Below are 22,124 nucleotides of genomic sequence, written 5' to 3' on the forward strand. Positions count from 1 at the left end.
ATCCTTTATGTGTAGCATGTTAAAATGCTATGTGTATGACATAGATGTGTAAGTTATGTGCATGTTGATTATCAACTGTGCCTATCCAATGGTCACTACAGTCTAGCCACATTTGTTTGAGATAGTCTGGGTATTGCATGTGTTTGAGGCAGCTAAACACATTAGTGAGATGTGCATGCTCTTACACCAAACATGCACAGCATGCATTATGGGTAGGTGTGTTACGTGTGTACATGGCCTACACCTTAACTATGACATGCACTTTTTATTTACAATAATAAATGTAGAACACACTCACAAGCTTCTGTCCGCTGCCTTGATGTCACCCCAGAGGGACCTACATAGAGATGAGACAGTTTGTCAGTGGCCACAACTGTGGCATTGCTACTGTGTGTTTGCAGTCTTACAGTACAACAATAGTTTACATTCACAGGGCTACAGATTATGTTCCAAATGATCAGTATTGCACAACAACAGGCTCCACATCTTTGAACGACACACTCCACATCTCACATATGCATGATCTACCAATACAGATAACAGTAGTCTACAGATATGCCATGTTACCTGCATGCTCCATGTGTGCTTGCTGGGTGGCTCCAACCTTCATCATGATGTAGGTCTGCTGCTGTTGTTGTTGGGCAGGTGCCACCAGGCTCATGAGCAGCACCTTCACTCTAGTGAGGGGGGGATGGATATTAACTCCACCCCCTGTTGCAAGCTGTTGTCTACGCACATCAGCAGCACGCTGAAGGACATGTCTGAGAAGATCACTGCAGTGGTGGCGTACCTTCTCATATGTCCGGTTATGCAGGCCTACCTCATTGACCCTGCGGACAATCTCTTGCCACATTGCAGTACGCTCCTGCTGGTCCTGGCTGTTTCGTGAGAACATGAGACGGTAGTGCTGAATCATACTGCTAGTAATGATATCATCTTCAGCACTACTGCAACTCAGATTCCTGTGGAGGGCCATGATCCCTGGAAGACATAAATAGAAAAATATGTCTGAGCAAGTCATATGGCACATTTAACATTATACAGTACAGATATCACTGAACTGCCATATATAGCAACCTGTAAGCTGAGAGTGAAACACTGTAACTGCCACTTATCACTGCTCACCCCACAACTGCTTGAAAGTGCCTTGCTCATTCTCTATCTAATGAGCCATGTTCTGCACAGCAACAAAATAAAATCACTATGTAAGACTATACAAGAGTACCTGGCACACTGTATGCAACACGATGCACCACTTAGCCACAGTAGATATACATCAAGCTGATGTGTAAAGAAATATATCATCCATCACAATCAGTGTAAGGTCCAGTAAATGTATCACTATTATACCACACAACTTGTTAATGCCAAACCCATGGCCAAAATATGCGCACAAATGGGAATATAGGTCACATATTGCTGTAGTACACTATGAATTTTGCTAGATACGCAGTTATATGTATTACCACATATATGTCAAAGGACATGTTACACACATACCCACACACACATCAGACATAATTACAGGACACAAAGGTATGACAACCCAGATAAGCTTTCAGTGTGTACTATACAATACTGTGTGTCAGTACTTACACAACCTTAATCTTGAGAAATGTAATCTGTGATGAATACAGGGACCACACAAAACAGTGGATGCAAGCAATGTGGACATGCATCATACTTTGCTGTACAGGCCCAGAGCTTCAAGTAGTACTACAGTACACACAGTATTTGCATTCAACATCGGTACCAATCAATAGATCATAGATGTAGTGCTTTAGCCTCCAGTGACACACCCTAGTTAAAACCAAGGGACTTAATCACACTGTATACAATAGCACTTGTTCTGCCTAGAATCAGAATACACAGCCTTTGCTAGGATCAAAGCAAAGACCCATAATACCATAACATAAACAGTTTCCCACTAAGCTATCCCACAGATACATATCTTTGACGTATTCACAAACATATTGACCATCTCAGTCAGTCAACAGTAAAGGGAATCTATTGCAACAAGTAGATGTAGGTGTGTATGAGTATATATAAATAAATATATATATATATATATATATATATATATATATATATATATATACATATATATATATATATATATATATATATATATATATATATATATATATATATATATATATATATATATATATATATATATATATATATATATATATATATATATATATATATATATATATATATATATATATATATATATATATATATATATATATATATATATATATATATATATATATATATATATATATATATATATATATATATATATATATATGTATATATAGATATACACATCCATTTGTGTACATATATATATGTAGGCACATATACATTTCACCTTTCATAGTGAGAATATCAGTTATACAAAGGATCTAAGGTGTACAGTAATGTAATAAATTCTCACAGTCTTGGGAAAAATGCATTGAAGGTATTCACAGCCCAGGTTGCTTTAGCAGGCCTTACTGGCTTCAACATTGCAAAATGAACAAACCACCCACAGTGTTTAACCACGACATGTCATATACCAGCACTGTATGCTGTTTTGTTTGTCACACATACAAATATGCGCATACTAACCTTCACCAACATATATATCTTCCCCCTTCAAAAACAGTTGCAATATGTCCCCTGCTCTATGCACATATACATATGTGAATATATATGACACATATATATTTCTCCATATGTGTGTGGCATACACACACAAGGTCCACACTGTTGTAAGTCCCTGGACCTCACAGCTGAACTGTTGGGCCTTGCTACAACCCAAACAGGTTTCACATACGAACACAGACAAACATTAGGGGGGGTATATATGGCAACAGATGCTAGATAAGCATACTAGACTGCTACAGCAGTTGCCACTGCTAAGCTACACTTTAATATGACTATCATGCATGTGTTATTTTGTCACTACCATGTTTATATAATGTCAGCGCTAATCCTCCCAACAGCCATTGGCCACACTACTGTACAGAACACAGATAACATGTATCAGATATTATACATTTAATGCTGAGCTACACATTTCACAGGTATGTTCCACTGCCCACAGGTACACACAGTACTGTCCATAGCAGTAGTTAAGCAGAACATCTGTGCATAAAGAAGTACTGCTGCCACATATGAATGTTTCACATTATGTAGACTATTTTTCAATAACATCTACTACATACCAGTAAATACATATGTGTCACATACTTTCCTTTGTATGATTTGGTAATATTTCTTTTTCCTTTTCTCTGTCTCTCTCTCTCTGTGTCTCTCCCTCTCTGTCAGTCTCTGCAATAGAGTGATTGAGTTTGTTAGCAGAGATTACAGCCTGCTTTTGTAGGAATTTGCACGAGCATGTGATGGCCTCTGCACCAATTAGAGGCCATCATTTGCTAATTGCATGCAGCCTGCTGTGTAGTAATTGCAGTAATCACTGTCATAGCAACCCAGTACTAAAAATTGCTGACTCATGTAGGCGTGGCCCTTTCAGCTTTCCAAGATGGAGATCATCCTTGTTTGGTGTGGACATCATTGTTTAAGACAGAAGGTTGGTATAGTTCTTATATCAGAAGCCAGGGGTGTAGCCAGAGATTTACATTTTGTACTCAGACCTAATGTTGCTGCATCCAGTATCCACTTGTCAGTGTAGAAATGTACTCACCCCTCAAAATGCTACCCCAAGATACATGGAAAAATGTACTTTCTTTTCAACTGTTACAATTAACTGCCATACAAAGCTAGTTATAGAGATGTATTCCTTTGGCACAAGAATTGTTTGTGAACTGCTATACTTTGAATATTCATTTACTCAGTTCTAAACAGTTTGTGTTTTTTTAGGGTTGACATTAGCACAAGCTGATCAAAAAAACTGGACACATTTCAGTACTGTGAGTACGCATACCTACATCCTTGGTAGACCCTGCACACACAGGTATATTCTCCATTTGGGTAGGGTTGCAGAAGTACAGAGAGCGTACGTAGTATTGTGTGGATTTTATCTTGCTGGACTTACAGGGTTGCTGTGTCTATCCACATGATAGCCAGAGAATAGCCTGTTATTTTTTGTCTGTGCACCACACAGGTCTTTTCAGCAATACAGCAATGGCATTCTTACAGTTGGTTGCTACCAGTACATGGCTACATCCATTTGTATTTCAGTGTTGTATTCCTACATAAGGGTATGCTTCCGAAACTCCTTCCAAAGCTATTTGCACAGTATGTAACAGCAGAAAGGCTGATATGCCTCTGTGTTTCTGCCTCTGCCAGACCTCTCAACCAATCAGGTACATATTTGAACAGACTCAGGGAAAAGTCAAGAAAAAGTCAGGGACAATCACGGACACCTTTAAAATATTAGTGCCATTAAGTTGAAACATTGAGAGAATCAGAGCATATGAATTAATACACCTTTTCTGGAGTAAAAGAAGTGTCTAAGTCTTAATTATTGTCATTATTCATTAAATGTAATTCACCACCTTTCTGGCCAAAGTCACTAGTTTTAGGAGGGATTCAGAGGGACAGAGCTAAAATTTGTGTCAAAATCAGGGACATCCCTGAAAATTGCCAGGAAAGCCAGCAGCCTAACCATTCTTCTTTTTGTATCTCCATACTTCCCCTCATCTAGCTCCCTGTTTTATACTAGCTCCCTCTCCCATCAATCCAACCTAGTCCAGGGATTGTCTGGTGGGCCACAGGTGCACTTCTGCATTTGTCCACTAGATGGCATCCTCTCCCCACTACTTTTGACTTCTATTCACTTACTTCTTGTATTGCGTTTAACCTCTAACTTTTCTCTTCTCTCTCTCTCTCTCTCTCTCTCTCTCTTAGACATCATAGCCCACTCTGACTTATTATATCCCTGTTCCCTTTATTACCCTTCTGCAATCCACACTCCACTGATAGGTTCTCGATCTTCTTCTGCCCTCCTTGGCTCAACCCGCTCCGTTCGCCCTGCGGGCTCACTCCGCTCCCCTACCCCGCCCCCAAATCTCACCCGCCCCCAGCACCTCTACCTTTATTCCCTCATAACCACACCCACTACCACACTAGACCAATCAGTCTCTAATTACTCAGGAAACACCCATTCCCTTATCCCGCCCATATTGATCATCACTCACCTCACCTAGATTAGCCACCTAACCAATCAGTTTCCATTACTCTGTCAACACCCACTCCCAAACCACACCCATATCAACCTTCACACAACTCCCCACTCCTGCACCTATATAAGACACTAACCAGCTCCTCTGTACATACAACACTCTTGCAACAACAAATATTTCAGTAACAATATACCACCTCTTAGTAGCCCTATTTCGTCATGCTTTCAAAACCCTTATACATCACTATTTTACTATTACTACTTCTCAACTTATCCTATCTTTTCTACCTCACTCAGCCCATTAATACCTACCACTCTCAATCGTTTCATGTAACCAACCATCGTACTTCACCTCTTTCATATTCACACACCCCAATTTCCCCTCACCCATATCCTATAAAATAGCCTTCTACTTTTTCCATATAAACTTATTATCTCTCATATACATTCTTCCCCTGTAGTAACTAGCAAATCTTTCAGAATCATAATAGAATCCAATCTATACTCTAAAGAGTCCAATAACCTCTCTAACCCAATCTTTTATCTGATTACCATTCTATTATCAGGAGATATCCTTCCTAACCCTGCCCCCCCACCTCAACCACTATAGACAAGTCCATATTACTGACTTCTCTTAAGTCCCAAAGTGTAGTTAACAAAATCCCAAACCTCCATGCCTGGCTCATACATAATAAACCTGACATCCTATCCATCTCTGAAACATGGTTAAAACCCCATATAAAAGACTCTGAAATAATTCCACCCAACTATTCTATCATTAGAAAAGACAGATCCCACAAAAAAGGGGGAGGAGTAGCTCTCCTATACTCATCCTCCTTGTCAGTCACCCCTATAACAAACCTACTCCACACTTTAATAATGCTGAACTACTCCTAACACTACTTCAAGTCAACAAACACAAGCACATATGTATAGCTTCCCTCTACATTCCCCCAGGGGATAATATTTCTACACTTGAAGATATCCTCTCCTGGCTCTCCACAAACATTAAAAATGAAACAATAATCTTAGGAGACATGAATATTAATTGGTCCTCCATTCAGTCTCCCACAAACCCACTTAACATCAACCTCTACAGTTTTCCTCAGCTAATCAACTCTATAACACCCCCTCAAAAAACCTCTCTAGCAGTAGCATTCTAGACTGGATTTTAGTCTCTCATCCCTATTATTTCTCTAACAGTGGTACTCTTCCCGATCCCCTTAGCGACCACTTACCCATCTTCACACATAGACTCCCCTTACTCCTACATCACACTCACAATTATATTACTATCTGCAACCAAAAGAACTTTAACCCAACAACCTTTTCAAATGCCCTAAAAGCAATAAATTGGAATAGTCTAAAAATACTATCTCTAGATAATGCAGTTGCCCACTTAAACTCAACCTTCTTAAACCTTCTAGACTACCATGCTCCCTTAAGGACAAAAAGAATAAAAATTAAAACTGTCCCATGGCTAACCAAAGACACACTAGCAACCATGCGACACAGAGATAAAGCCTGGGCACACTACCAGAAAAAATAGGACCCCCCTTATCCATAATGAATACAAAACACTTCGAAATAAAGTAAAAATGCTCATCATCTCTGATCAACAAAATTACTTCTCCATACTCCAAAACAATAATAAAATTAACCCTCAGAAATTTTGGAAAGGAATCTCCACTCTTCTCAATCCCAGCAAACCAAACACCCCCACCCCAGACCCTAATGCTCCCGATATAGATTTGGCTACCCAATTCAACTCTTTTTTCATTGATTCTATTTCCAAACTAACCTCATCATTCTCTAACATCTCTACACTCTCCCATTCACCCCTGTCTTCCTCTACCAACACTCTACCATCCACCGCTACCTCACCCCCATTCTCATCTACTAATTCTCTACCATCTAGCTCTTCTCCTACTTTCATGTCCTCTTTATCATCATCACCCCCTAATACCCCTTCCCATTCCCCGCTTTTCTCATTAAAACCTAACCCCACATCTACCAACAAAAAACTCCTTCAGAAATTGAAGCCATGCACTAATACTCCTGACAACATCCCTTCTTACTTTCTTAGCATAGCTGCCAAAGCGATTCCCTACCCCATTAGCATTCTAATCAACCGCTCTATCTAAGAAAGCACAGTACCCGAAATCTGGAAAAAGGCCTTTATCATACCACTACACAAAGGAGGCAATAATAACAATGTTACTAATTTCCGTCCCATCGCCATACTGTCTCCCATCTCTAAGCTCCTAGAAAGGATTATCCAACTACAACTCCTACCACATCTCTTAGATAATCACCTACTAACTCCCACACAACATGGATTCAGACCAGGTCACAGTACTATGACAGCCCTCCTCTCCTTCCTTGAAAATGTAAACAAAGCCCGGGACTCTGGTCATATTGTTTCTAACCTACTACTTGACCTTTCTAAGGCCTTTGACACTATTTCTCATACCCTACTTTTAACTAAACTCTCTACGCTCAGACCTATATCCTTCCTCTTTGAACTGGTTCTCCAGCTACTTATCCAATAGATATCAAGCAGTAAAATGGAAAAGGCCACCTCCTCATTCCTCAATACCCCAACCGGAGTTCCCCAAGGTTCCATACTGGGTCCCCTCCTCTTTAATATATTTATAAATGATTTCTGCAACTCTATCCCTTTCTCGAATATCATCCAATACGCAGATGATTCAACTATTATCTGCTCTGCCACATCTATCCCTACACTCCTAAAGCTTACTCAGGATGCTTTCTCAACCACTGAGCAATGGATAAAAAAGAATCACCTAGCACGCAATGCCTCTAAAACCAAATTAATGGTATTTACTCCCTCCAAAGTCACCTCTTTCGACACAAACTCATTCTCTATTACCAGTCAAAATAACACATCTCTGGAACTGGTGTCTGAGACCAAGTTACTTGGGGTCCAAATAGATAGTCAGCTCAAAAATAAATTCCCACTTACAGCCAAATATAAAAAAAAAACATCAAAAACTAGGCATGCTCTACTGACAAAATCATTATCTTACACCTGCCACTAAAATCACTCTCTATACATCTTTTCTTATCCCCTCCCTTCTCTATGGAGCTCCACTCTTATCTAATCTACAATCCTCACTGAAAACACAACTTTCCTCTTGCTACAATAAAATTGCCAAGTTTGCTACCAGCCATAAGTCCTCCACTCACCACTGTTCCTCTCTCCACATAAAAAAATGGCTAGAACTACCCAATCATCTCACCTATACTCAACTTACTCTTGCTCACAAGCTCATTTTCAACCCCTCCCTCTGTCCCTCCCTTTCTTCTGCCTTTAAAATGCACCTACCTGACAGAGTACTAAGGTCTAACAACCAAAATCTATTAGAAGTATACAAACCAACGTGTCCCACAGGCAAAAATCTTCTATCTTATGGTCTTGCACGTCTCTGGAACTCCCTACCACCATCCATTTGTACCACCCCTAACCGCTTTATTTTCAAAAAATCTCTCCACTCACATCTAGTAACCCAGTGGGAATGTTCTTGCTCCCACCCCACATAACTTACACTGGCTATTTCCATCTTCCTTTCTTCCCCTGTTTACACTAGCAATTTTCATTTTTCTTATCTCTTAACTCATACCTCCTTGTAACTCCTAAGATATTTGCAAAGAATGCAATAAGCTGCACCTCTTAAGTGTATGCTTCCTATGATGTAATGGCTCTCAGTATTTATTTTGTAATGTTCCTTTTGCTAGTCTGTGTCACCTGTAAGTTTCATCTCTAGTCTGTATTAATTGTAATGTTTGCTCGGATCTATGACACTTGTAAAATTATAATCAAAAACCTATTGTAACCTTGATTGTTTTTGGAGCTTTTCTCCCCAGGACTCCATTGAAAACTGGTTCTTTTTGGCCCAATGGACTATCCTGGTAAACCAACTGCAAATAAATAAATAAAATAAAATAAATTAGAGACAGTTGGGAGGTATGGCCTCTGCCCTAAACAGATATGCCAGTGTTTGTCCTGCTGTGATACTGTGTGGGGTTGTAAAGTGATGGTGTAACATTATTTCCTGCTAGAATGGCTGCTTCTCTTATCACAGTCATGTAATGTAATCCCACAACAACTGTTGGTCAACATCCACAGAACAAGTTGTGTGGTATGGTATTCCTAATTTTCCTTTACATTCACTCATTCTGATGCATGATATAATTATTTAAGCACCACCTTGATGTATATCTACCATGGCTTAGTGGTACTTCATGTTGTGTAGTGTGTGCAAGGTCCGGGGTTCGAGACTTGCAGAGATGTTTCTTTTGCTCCTGAGAAGAACAAGGGCCCTCACATACAGAGTGACTAAGGCACTTTTAAGCAGTTGTAATCGGGTTTGCATGGGTTTGCGCATTGTTGCACATTGTTTAGCCAAGCACAAACAAGTGCAAACACGCTAACTGCTGCTTAATAGTGTTTACTCCCACTCACTCCTGTGCTAATTTCTTTGAAAGAAAAGAAAAATGGGGAAATGGGAAAGTGATGAAAAAGGAGCACAAAGAGGGAAAGACAGTATGGAAAATAGCTCGGGATGTGCAGGACAGGTGTAGGAAAGGTCCATAGCTGCCTATTTCTTCAACAGCAACAGCTGTGCATATGTAGTAAATTTGGAGGTAGATATGAACCCTTCAACCCCTGAGAGAGGGGTGAGGACAACAAAGTATGTTGTAATGCCAGTTAAATAACATTTCATGTGTCCAGTGGAAATGTGTGAAAATGGCCAGCTACGTATGGGCGTAATTTTTTTTTTTTTTTTTTGGGAGCAGATTGCCCCTTTTTTTTCAGATGAGAGTGGAATGTGGGGGTAGGGGAAGTAGGTATATTTGGGGAGTTAGGTTGGGGAGGTAAACAGACAAGACAAACAAGATGCATACAGGGGCGGTATATGACACGTGGTGGGTGAACACTTTTGACGGGGAGGGATGTTTGGAAATCGCAAGCCCATGAGCCCCTAGATGGAAACAGTGGGACTGAGGTCCCCACCCATGGGCAGTCATCACTGCACCTTCACTGCCCAGAGGGTGGCTGTGCTGGGCGCTGTGTAGGAGGGGCAGGCTGACCCGGGAGTTGTGCCACTTGGGCCTCAAGCTGGTGTAGAGGTTTTGCAACAGAACTTTCAATCTCTCTAAGCACCACAGCCCGGACCATTCAAAGGGTGATAGGTGCCCCTCCACCCACACTTGCACAAGGGGGCCAAGCCCCATCCCCTGCAGCGCTTCCACCTGAAAGTGGCACAGGGCCAATGGAGGAGGAGGTCCCAGGCTGGGCACCAGATCTGCTGGTGCCAGGTGCCATGGCCAGCTGAGGTGGGACAGGTGGGTCCGCTGGGACCGGCCTTCCCATGCGAACTATGTTTTGGAGAGTTTAATAAAGATATGGGTTAGTAGCAGTCAACAGTATTCCCAATTAGTTATAACAGCATGCAGAAGTATTCCCATTAACCCAACACATCAGATTTTCAACAGTTGAAAAGCAAGCATAACACATGCATATATAGAACAATAGTGGACATTACAACAGCATGCAGGTTGAATTGATGGCAACAGACTACCAATATTGTGATATTTTAACAGGGCACATGCATAGAAATTAATGCAAATATTTATAAACCAATAGGACATATGTCCCAACAAATGTTTTGAGATTAGACATACCGATTGAGGTGTGGAATTGCATTATTTATGCACATACAGTAGGGTGGGAAAGGATAGCTCAATTAACAACTTATATATCCTTCTAGTTTTCACTACATTCCTATTAACTGCAGTTATATGTCCCTTACATGTATTATTACACTACCCAATGTCCTAAAATTGTGCAAATGGATTTTGCTAGATCATTATATACATGAGTTATATCTTACATACAAACTGTCCAAGATGCAGATGTTACTGCAACATATTTTGAGAGTTGCTCACACACACTACTGCTAAGATGGTACACTGATAGATATACTTTCATATAATTATCTAGATATGTTCAGGTGAAAGTATCAGTTATATGTTAACAGCTCCCTACATTTCTGGCAGCACACTGACATTTCTGGGGAACACAATACCAAGCTACTCATGTGCCAGATTAACCTGTACATGCTGGCCATGAACCAACAGTTGAGGGCTGTACATATGCATACAAGCTACTGGCACTCCCTTCATCCATGTTATATGGGCCTACCCAAGTGTGAGTTGACACTGCTTAATACAACACTACTATTTGTAGAATGCAACAGTACAACAACATATCAAAGAAAATGACACAGATGAACTCCATGAATCATACATTTATTAAAGGATTATTACACCTTTATTTATTGGCTAAAAGGCTTTTTGAAGGCTCTTTCATTTATTCTGTATAACAGTACATGCAAAATAATTACTAACCTGCCTGATGATGCAGCCTTTGCAGCCTACCTTCATGGACTTGCTGGTTCATAGCCCAGACACCTGCAGCTGTGAAGTAAATGCAGTGATATTGAGACATACCTATCCATAGTATAGACAAGCATAGCAATTCATAACTACTAAATGCAATGGCTACTTACTCAGTACTGGGGCATTAGGCATCGTACGGGATTCCTGGATGCACTGGTCCAGTTGATCCTCCCTACGTCGCTTCAGGTCAGAATAATGGTGCCTGACCTGCTCACCAGTCCAAGGAACACCAGTGGCACTGGTGAGATCATGGGCAAGACTGTTCCAGGCCTCCGTTTTATATTGGGTACCCTGATACTGGCCCTGCAGGAGTCTTTCCTCATGACTGTGGACAAGGAGCCAAACCATTACTTTGGACTCCTGGATGCCCCAGCGTTGCACTCTAAATCAAGTGCCTTCTCCAACACCAGCCATGCTGAGTGCAGAAGGAAGCTACAACCACTTATAGCAAGTATTCCCACCTGTGGAGCTTAAATATGCCTCATTTCCCGCACTTATTTGTGATTGGCCAGTTTTGGAAAAACTCAGCTGTAGGCACACCTGCTTAGCTGATGTTAGCAATGTTTAAAATTCCTTTCATAGATATGTGTCTGTTGGAAGTGCATGTTTATGAATTGCTGTCATGGCTTAGTGGTTAAGTACTGCGACTATAGTGCACAGTATCCTGACTTCGAGCCCTGTCACTGCTTTTTATTTTCCTGATGGGCAGACCTGACTGGTTAAGGTACAGTAAAGGAGGTGTGAGCATGTTTAACCAACTTTGCTCAACTTTGCCCGACTTTGCCCAACATTGCTCAATGTTGCTCTGCATTTCTCGACGTTGCCCAACGTTGCGCTGGTTAGCGCGGTGCGCAGCTACGAGCAAATACATTGCATTTGCGCTGGTTAGCATGGTGCACAGCTACATGCAATTGTATTTAAATATGCTCAATAATGGTAAAATGTGCTTAGCAGTGCTTTATATTTCTTAAAATAGGGTACTCATACCTCAGAATGCATAACCATTTCACCTTCATATATATATAATTTGTTCACTACTACATTTAACATGTCAATGCTTTTTACAAAACTTATACGTAAAAAATGTCAGGAAATATTTTTGTAAACAGATTTCCAACAGAAAATGGAATGTGCAGTAGTGGGACTCAAACCAGAAATGCCTCCTCTTTGTGCGAAGGCTCTAACCACTATGCTATTGCTATTTTGCTTAATTTGCATATATTTTTCTTATTATCCTCTTCTGGTGTCTAAGCTGCTAACTGTAGCTAAGAAATGGGCAAACCCACACAAACCCACGCAAATATGGGCAGCTATATCTAATCGGATGAAAAAAAAAATTTATTTTTAATTTTGTCAGTTGTTTAACATATGGGGGAGTGTAGTGTTACATTGTACACATGTGAGCAGACTCGCTCATGTAACTCGAAATTGCGGCATTTCTTCATTGCAGGAGCATGGATTTTTGGACTGCTCGGCAGTCCGACATGCCCCCTGCACTCATCCACGCTCCATGTAAGCTTTAGAGTTGAGGCAGCGCACCCTCATTAATATGCATAGCACACTGCCATCATACTCTTTCACTGACACTTCCATGTAAGACTAATATAGTCTTACACTAAAGATTAGTAAATCCGGAGGAAAGTGTCCAGCTCTGTATGAATTAGTAAGCACTTCCTCAATCTGTCTCTCACATACAGCCAAAAAAGTTTCTATAACTGGATGGCTGCTGGGCATATAAGTACTAGGTTTCTTGGGCAAAGGCAAAGGATTATTAGTTGCAGTATTGCCAAAGTGAATATGTAGGGCAAATGTTCTTGCAAATAACCTTAAATTAATTACTTCATCTCTCAGTCTAGATGATTTGGCAGGAACAAATGATAAGCCTTTATTTAAGACTCATAACTGAGTCAATGTCTTACTAGACAAATTAACAACTAAATCAGTACTTCTTTGTGCAGGCTGTCTATCGACAACTTCCTTCTCTTCCTTTCCTAATATGTGGGCTTCTCCATCATATTCCATTGAGTTGTCATCTTTACCTGTACAGGTAGCTGGGGAACTATTGGAAAAAAACATAGTGCCTGTTTTGGGCCTAGCTCCAATCACAGATATATCAGCAGCTGAAATATTTCAAGTAACTATGATGTCACAAGAAGCTCCACTAGCTGACTGTGTAGAAACTTCTGCTTCCCTAGCACCTGCTCCACTGATAACAACCAAATTGGATTTAGTCTGGACCACAACCAGGCCTGACGCTGAATGCTGAAAAGAGGCTGCTTCTGTAGTATGTGCGCCTCATGACAAGGCTGTATGCTCAAGTTTCCTAAACACATAATACAGGCTATATTAATCACATCATTCACTCACTCCAAATTCACCACAACATACATTACACTACGCACAACTCCATTTGAAACATACTTGCGATTCCACATCATTCATCGAAAAAGCATAAGTAGTTATAGTTCTTACATTGTCTGCCTTCCATATATGGGATTTGAACTCTGGCATATGACTAAGAGTAGGTTTTTCCTCCGCAAGAATAGCCACAAAAAACTGGCAGTGCTGTTAGTAGACAAGTTCTGTCACCTATATCCTTACCATATGTTTATGTTAAGGAAAGTGTGCCTAGACATTCGAAAACACAACACACTATTTTACTTTTGCAAGACATCAGTTCACAGGAAAAACTTATTGGTGGGACATTCGGCAAACTGGGATCATCTCCTCAGAGGTTAATCACAGTATACAACTTTTAGGAGTGATCTTAAAGAGCACCTTAGTAAAAATAATAGCTATAGATGTCTCAGTGACTCAGATTAGCTGCATTTTTATTTTAAAAGCCCTGAAGTATAGCTTAACTAAACTCTTAATATTATGTATATCTTAGCTATAAGGTTCCCATATACTGCCGCAGTATTCCTATTACACAGAACATATATCACTACTTTTCTTATTTCTGCTGCATGTCACACCTAAGCTCTCCTTACTTAATCATCAGTTTATCTCACTTAACTCATATCTCCCTTCTTTACCTTTACTGAATTTGACACCTTGTTTTTTTTTTATTTAGCCTTAAACTTATTTTCCAGTTCTAGCAATTCAGGGATTTCTCTTTTCCCTCATCTTTAATCTCTAATCTAAAATCAGAGTTTATATAATTATGTTCTGTCTCTTAATTAATATCAGAAATATTAAAGTGGAATTACCTTTGAGAGTAAAATGCCTGCTATAGATCTCTCCTTATATAACCTTCTCCAAACAATCTATTTTTCTAATAATGATGTGAATGCAGTTTGAGTATCTTGAAAGTATTACTTATGTTGCTTCAATTGCAAGTTATGTAGCATTAGAGTTCACTGTCTTTGTATTGTGATAAACATCTTCATATTATTTTCTAATTGTAGTCTTATATACTGTATTGCATTATTTTTTTGCATATTGTACTGTTACTATCTGTAAATGTTTTCTGTTAATGCTTCTTGTATGCTGCTTTTGTTACTTGTGTTGAGGTGAAAAATGGTCAGTTGAGCAGAACACTTACCTGTTTAACAAATTTAAATAAATAAAAATATCTGAAAAAAAATTCAACATAGTAAAAATGCATACAATATATAAAATATTCTACCATATAAATTTTAGCAGAATTTTGCTGTAGCCAGCCAGAGACTTGAAACAACTTTATGAGCTTTGATAAACCATTACGAATTCTGCATATTATCATTGTCTTATTTCATATATTTAAATGGAACCAAAAAGCAGGTCCACAAAATAATTATTTTAATTATGTTTCATTTTCTAGGATACACTGGTCTTACTGCTAAAAAGCTTAAGAGTGGGATGTTTGTTCAATATTTATGGATTTGGAAATTCATTTACATCATTTTTTAAGTAAGTATATCAAGTGACTGTTATAATGTATCACTTCTGTTTCAATGCCTGGAATATATACAATTATTCTATGAGATTGCAATTTGAGATTGCTGTATCTTGAATAGACTACACTATGTTGCTTCTCTCTGTTTTTCAAAAATCTATCTACTCTCTCTCTCTCTCTCACTGTCTATATGTGTGTGTATATATATATATATATATATATATATATATATATATATATATATAAATGCACACACACACACACACACACACACATTCAACTATATCAAGAATCTAAACTCTAATTAGTCTCCTTGAACAGAGTAATAATACCAACCAAAATTTAAAATTTCAAGTAACACTAATTGCCACAATCCTTTAGGTGGAGGTCTTACAGACTTGCCAAAGGAAAAATATGGGGTATGTGAAATGACAGTTCAAGTCAAAATGCATAAAAATGCAACACCATTAAGAACTTGAGGATGTGAAAGAATAAGCATAAAAATGGATATAAAACACACTAAAGGAGAGTATTATATAATAAAACAAGCAGCACTTCTTAAACAATCGCTAGCAATGTGTTTAATGAAAACTAAGCACTTTTGTTTCATCAGTACCAGAGACTTCATCAGAAATTGTAAATTACCAAGGAAATCTTAGGCTTTATTAAGCAACTCTTAATGTTTATCCCTGGAGGACTTTGAACGTAACTTTTCCTTGTTTTTTTTTTTTTTAGTTACACCTGTATACTCTTTTTATGTGGTTTTAGAATTAAATAAATTGAAGTTTAGGTGATGTAAGTAATAAAAGCTCAAATCATATAGATTACATGATAACTGCAATGATTAGTAACAAATTATTTTAAACTATTCATTTTTAAAACATGCTTGCTATTCAAATTTTCTTTAATTCCAGGGCCATGGACTGCATTAAGTACTAATCACCATTTTAATACCTTAGACTCTAACATAAACTCCTAATCTCCACACAAGTACTACGTTTCTCACAATCTAAGACAGAACACTGAAATGTATTAAAATTAACCCACTGGAATGAGTACTTAAACAATGCATTAATGTAATTGTCTGTTTTAATAGAATGAGCATGCTCTTTCATACATTTTTTAATTTTTTTTCTTTTACTCATATAGAAGCATAGGCATATAGAGCATATGACTATATAAACTATAACTGAACTAGTAAAATAATACCTTACATCAAAACTTCTAACCGTTTAAATACCACAATGGGCTATTCCAAAAAATGTATATGGAACAGCTGTGATATTTAAATATATCCTCCTACCTCCACAGTTTGAAACATGTCTTAAACAAAAGTAGCCTTTTGACAATAAAATGTTAAATGTGTAAGTAAATTTATGACATTTGCCTACTGCTTCTGAAATATTTTCCATTAAAATCTACCAATTATTCCAAATAGATTTGAATCTGCACTGACTAAAGACCATGGTCAGACCATGATCTAAAGGATAATGTGCCATCTGTAAATTTAAATACAGAATGGGATGATACACTGAAATTCTCAAAGTTGCCATTTCAGTTGAGATGACGTTAATAAATACATATAATTATTCTTTGAAACTATAATTTCAGATTCTTATTCAGATTATTATATCTTGCAAAGACTACACTACTATATTGGTTCCTTGTTTAGCTCGTTTCTTTTCTCTAATATCTTTAATTATACATTTTATACAAGAATAAACGCATTAACATAAAAGAAACAACAATTATATACACAAGTGTCTATATTAATTCTTACATGTCTTTGATTTATTAACCAATCAAACAGTTGTTAAAAGCTGTGACCATGGTGCATGTTTAACTTGATGTTGTGTCTTTCGGCTTTTTCCCGGTTAGGGGTTGCCACAGTGGAACTCCGGTCTATTAATGATTGGCAGTAGATTTTTATGTGCCGAGTTGCTGGCCCTGATGCACAACCTTCAACGAAGGTACGCCCATTCACGCATGTCTTCACACAGAAGACACTTTAGCTGAGAATCGAACAGGACAACATCTTACTGTGAGGCGACAACGCTACCATAGCACCACCACCGCAGTTGTATGTTTAACTTGATAATCATTACAATTCAACTGTGATTTTGAAAAACAACTCTGTTTTGATTGCAGTCTTGGATATTTAAATGTGCTACAATAATACACTAAGTGCTAACACTGAAGATCCTGCATTTAGATGTATTTCTCTTGGTATTAGTTGTATATCATATGTTTTCCTTAATATATCTACAGTAAGCTTCCATATTCATTTCTATACCAAAACAAGTGTGGGAAACTAGCCTGAAAATTTGTATGCTGGTTGCATCAGAATGCCTGGCACTTGAAAAAAATATATCCCTACTTTGCTGTTAACTTCACATTAACCTATATAATCTTCTCTGAGAAAGTGAATGAAGCATAATTTTTGGACATTTACATTGTCATATGACCACAACTTTATCACTTCATTAAAAAACAGAAATAGAAGCTAATACGAAGTCATAAAACAAGTACACATTAGCATAATACAAGGAGTGTCTAAAGCATTAAACAATATGAAGTATATCATGCAATTATTTTTGTAACTTTTTGTTGATTAAGATTACATAACAAAGTCTATCAATCAAAAATGATGGCAAAGAAAAAAATGACCAACACTGTAGACAGTTGCATCATATCAATAATTAAAAAAAAGTGTAATCTTAAAAAAAAAAAGCACTGTCATTGTATATCTTGGGACAATGCTAGGCAAAATTTATATTTTGACCAGTGTAAATCTTTCAAAGTCATAAAAATGTATTCTGTAGCCTCTGTAATTCTAAAACATGTCTAGTCATTCCACGGAGTCCCCTTTATAACTCAATGATTCAGCCAATTATTGAACATCATGATACCCTTTATGTAAGCCATATGAGTCAGTGCAAAAATGGTACATTGATTCCTTAATAGAAAAAAATCTCAGGGTTAGAAAACTTGAACAACCTGAAAAAGATCTAGAAAATGTCTTCATATTTTTAAAGGTTTCTGAGAGAAGACTTCATTCTTGTTTATAAGGTAATATCTAATCTGGTTCTTTTTGAAAGCAGGGCTAGCAATCACCAGATCAAGGAACCTAATAATGAAACTAAACCTCAGTCATTTTAGAAAAACAGGAAAAATATATTGCACAGCTTTTTGGATTATAGTGCAATCTCCCATCTTATTCAGTCCAATGTTCCTTCAAAAATGAATGTTAAGATCCATGGGTTTGTCTGTAGGGTGTAAGCTTCATAAATGAACCTATGGAGTTTACTATTGCAAATCTGAAAACCATTAAACATTTCCTTTCACTGATCTGCCAATAAGCTTTATGAAAAAAGAAGTTTGTATGAACATACATTACCATTGTGAACTAAACTAAATACCTAACTAGCTCACCGATTCTCCACATTATCTTTCCTAATGGTTAGTTACAGTTCCTTGTTAATCACATTTTCTATTTCTCCCCATCTTACTGTACTTTCAGGTTTGTAGTACAGACGTGGATAAAACAGCAAGAAAACTGATTCAAAAAAAAATTTTTTTTTTGCAAAGTAGCAATTGGTTTCACAAACAAAGATATTCATTAAGCCATTTAAATCTATTTAGGGTACATGTTGTAATATCCAGAGTACTGTAGTCTTTATGCTTGTTAATTCCTGACAGATATAGTAATATAAGCATTTCAGCATGATAAATCCAGGACTGGCATTCTTTCCTTTTTTTAATTAAGTAATCTGATCAGAACTACATGGCCTTTTGTGGTTTTCCTGCTCTTTGTCAATATGCACTTTTGAACATTGGAGCACAGAACAGAGAGTAAAGATGGAATCTGTGAGCAGTAAGGAAATTTATGATTCCCAGTGGTGCATCAATTTTTTTACAATTTGTAATTTTTAGATATGTATATTATATTATATTGATTTTGTACCACTAAAAGGAGGGGAATGAAGATGGAAAACCTCAAATATTAGGATAGCAATACCGTTGTATTAATTTTTTGCAAGGACATGTAGTTTATTGAAACAATACATTATGATGATTCCTGGATCTTGCTTCTACATTTGCTAATGTAATTAATTGGCAAAAACTGATAACTTTTCTTGGTGATTCAATCTGACTGAAGCATGAGTAAATGTCAAAGAGTTTAGAGCTTTGGCTCACTTTGCCTAAGAATTCCATATCTGACTGGTACAATGCAAGAAACATAATGGATAAATAGGAGATGTGCAGTAAAGAGAGAACCATGGATTTAGGTTGTCACACAGAGAAGAAATAGGAAGGGACCAGTGGTGCTTGTTTGTTTGTTAATGTATGTTTTCATACTAGTGAATGATTTTGTGCTCCTGTTGAGACATGCATTTTTTGATGTGTTGCATACACTCTTAAGTTCTTATATTTCTCAGTTTTTAAATGAAAGTACCTTGAAAGTTATAAACAAAGTATTATTAAAATGTTAAGTTTGTTGCAAAATAATCTAAACTATAGGCTCCAGTTTGTTTTTGTTTTTCAGTTTTAGCACTCCCTTTTAGGAGTTTTTGAGATCAGATCAGAGATGAGCCATTTTTCAGTTTTGCTGAATGTTTGTTGCAAAACTGCATGCGCATTCACACAAAGAAGCTTCCAGTCTCAGGGTTGAGGATTTTGCTTTTTGTCTGGCAGTTAGTGCAGAGAACTAAAGCTGGAATTGAATTACAAAATCTCATCAAGACAACGCTGCTATATAGACTATGTTATATAGCATATATCATGGACAGAAGTAGGGTAAAAGCAAAAAAGATACCTGGGTGTACAAGTCCCAGGATAAAAAAGTTCCCAATCCTGGTCGGTACAGTGGTGCCAGGACTGGAAAAATGACAGTGTAGAATCTTCAAGACATGGAAACATTCCACGAAGGGGCTAGAACATGCTCGGGGGAGGATGGACCCCCCCATTGTAGAAGGAAGTAGTTCTCCACAAAAAATCACAAAAACAGGTAGGCCAAAAAAGAGCCATAAAGATGATAGAGTGGACTACTGAGGATAAGAAAGAAGTTATGCATTGTTACTATTATGCAAGAAGCCCAGAATTTCCAGACAGAAGATATGATATACAAAAAGATTAAGAGAGAAATTAGAGGAAAGAAAACTACTTCCACAAGAAAAGCTATCAGAAAATTCAAATAAATATGCATTCATTAATATAACAGATTTATGAAAAACGTTTTATAAACCAAGAAACCTTGGACCATTTGGAAAAAGAAGCCATTGAGCCAGTGAGGAAGTGAAAAAATATAAAGAGCAAAATCTAGTGATTTTTGAAAGGTATAAAAAATAAATATGGATGTGGGAAAGAAAAAGAGATCTGATATGGTGTAATATTTATGCAAAGGAGAAAACCAATCTAATCAGTAAAAAAAGCAGCTCCAAAGATATTCAAAGAGAAATGCAGGCAAAAGCATCCTGATATGGAAAATTTCACAATACAAAAAAATAAGATCATAAAGAGGGAATGTATTAAAGAAGATCAGTATAGTAGAATTTAAAAATAGAAGCTGAAGTGATGGAATACATGCCAAGTGAGGGATTTAGTACAGAAAGTCTAAAACAGGTTATATCACAGCATGATGTAGCAATGAGTCCCTCAAGTAAAGATAAACAAGAGGAACAGGAGACAGCTGAAGAAGAGATATGGACATGGGAAAGAAAAAGAAATTTAACATGGTGCAATATTTATGCAAAAGAGAAAGCAAAACTAATCAATACAAAAAGAGCAGTACCAAAGATATGTGAAGAGAAATCTAGGCAAAGGAATCCAGATATGAAAAACTTTACAATACAAAAAATAAGAAGACAAAGAAGAAAAGTAGAAAAGAGGATTAGTAATGGAGAAGTTATAGAAATAGAAACTGAGGTTATGGATTCCCTGTGAAGTGAAGGATCTAGTGTAGAAAATCTGCATCTAACAACGTCACAGCAGGTTAGAGCAATGGATCCCCAAATTAAGGAGAAACCAGTGGAGTGAGAAACATCTTAGTTGCCATATGAAGATATTTTTGGAGCCTTCCGCAGGAAACCAGTACAAAAGTTTAGTTAGAGTTCCACAGCAAGGAAAGGGACAGGAAACTGTGGCAACTCTGATGTGATCAATGTTGTGCAGTGATTGGCCATGTGAGTTCCCATGTGAAAGAGCAACAGATGACACAGAACAAAACTGAAAAGAATGTGGCACAAGAAGATGCTCTGGAATTTTCAGTGGAATTCCTTCAGGAAGTGGAGAGCAAAAATGTGTCCTCAGTTTAGAAGAAAATGATTTAAGAGAACAGTTGATTGATTTAATAGAGATGGACAGATATATTGAGATCAGTGAAAGAAGTAGACAACAGAAAGTCAGTAAAACCCCAAAAGTTAGAACTTGATAAAACAAATGAACACAGTAATTAGGACTGTTCATAGAGATTCATCTGATATAAAAAAATAAGATATATTAATGTGCAGCTAAATTAATAACAGATAAATTCCTGCCACAAAAACAAAGGGCAGTAAGGGAAAGGAAAGAGAGAAATCAAATGCCATCATGTAAATATTGAATAGAAAAAAATTATAAAACAAT

The 22,124-nt window shown here is 37.5% G+C and overlaps 1 protein-coding gene across 1 annotated transcript in view; it reads left to right on the forward strand.

The window, feature by feature from the left end:
* Window positions 1–22,124, forward strand: part of LOC122809688 (von Willebrand factor A domain-containing protein 5A-like) — a gene marked incomplete in the record, with an annotated part of 1,061,360 nt that overhangs the window by 277,837 nt on the left and 761,399 nt on the right. The window contains 1 exon segment of the mRNA XM_044081364.1: window positions 15,426–15,514. Within this exon segment, the coding sequence (XP_043937299.1) occupies window positions 15,426–15,514 (89 nt within the window).

The sequence above is a fragment of the Protopterus annectens genome, chromosome 8.part0 (assembly GCF_019279795.1).
Source record: "Protopterus annectens isolate FY-2018-M chromosome 8.part0, PAN1.0, whole genome shotgun sequence".
Taxonomy (NCBI): domain Eukaryota; kingdom Metazoa; phylum Chordata; order Ceratodontiformes; family Protopteridae; genus Protopterus; species Protopterus annectens.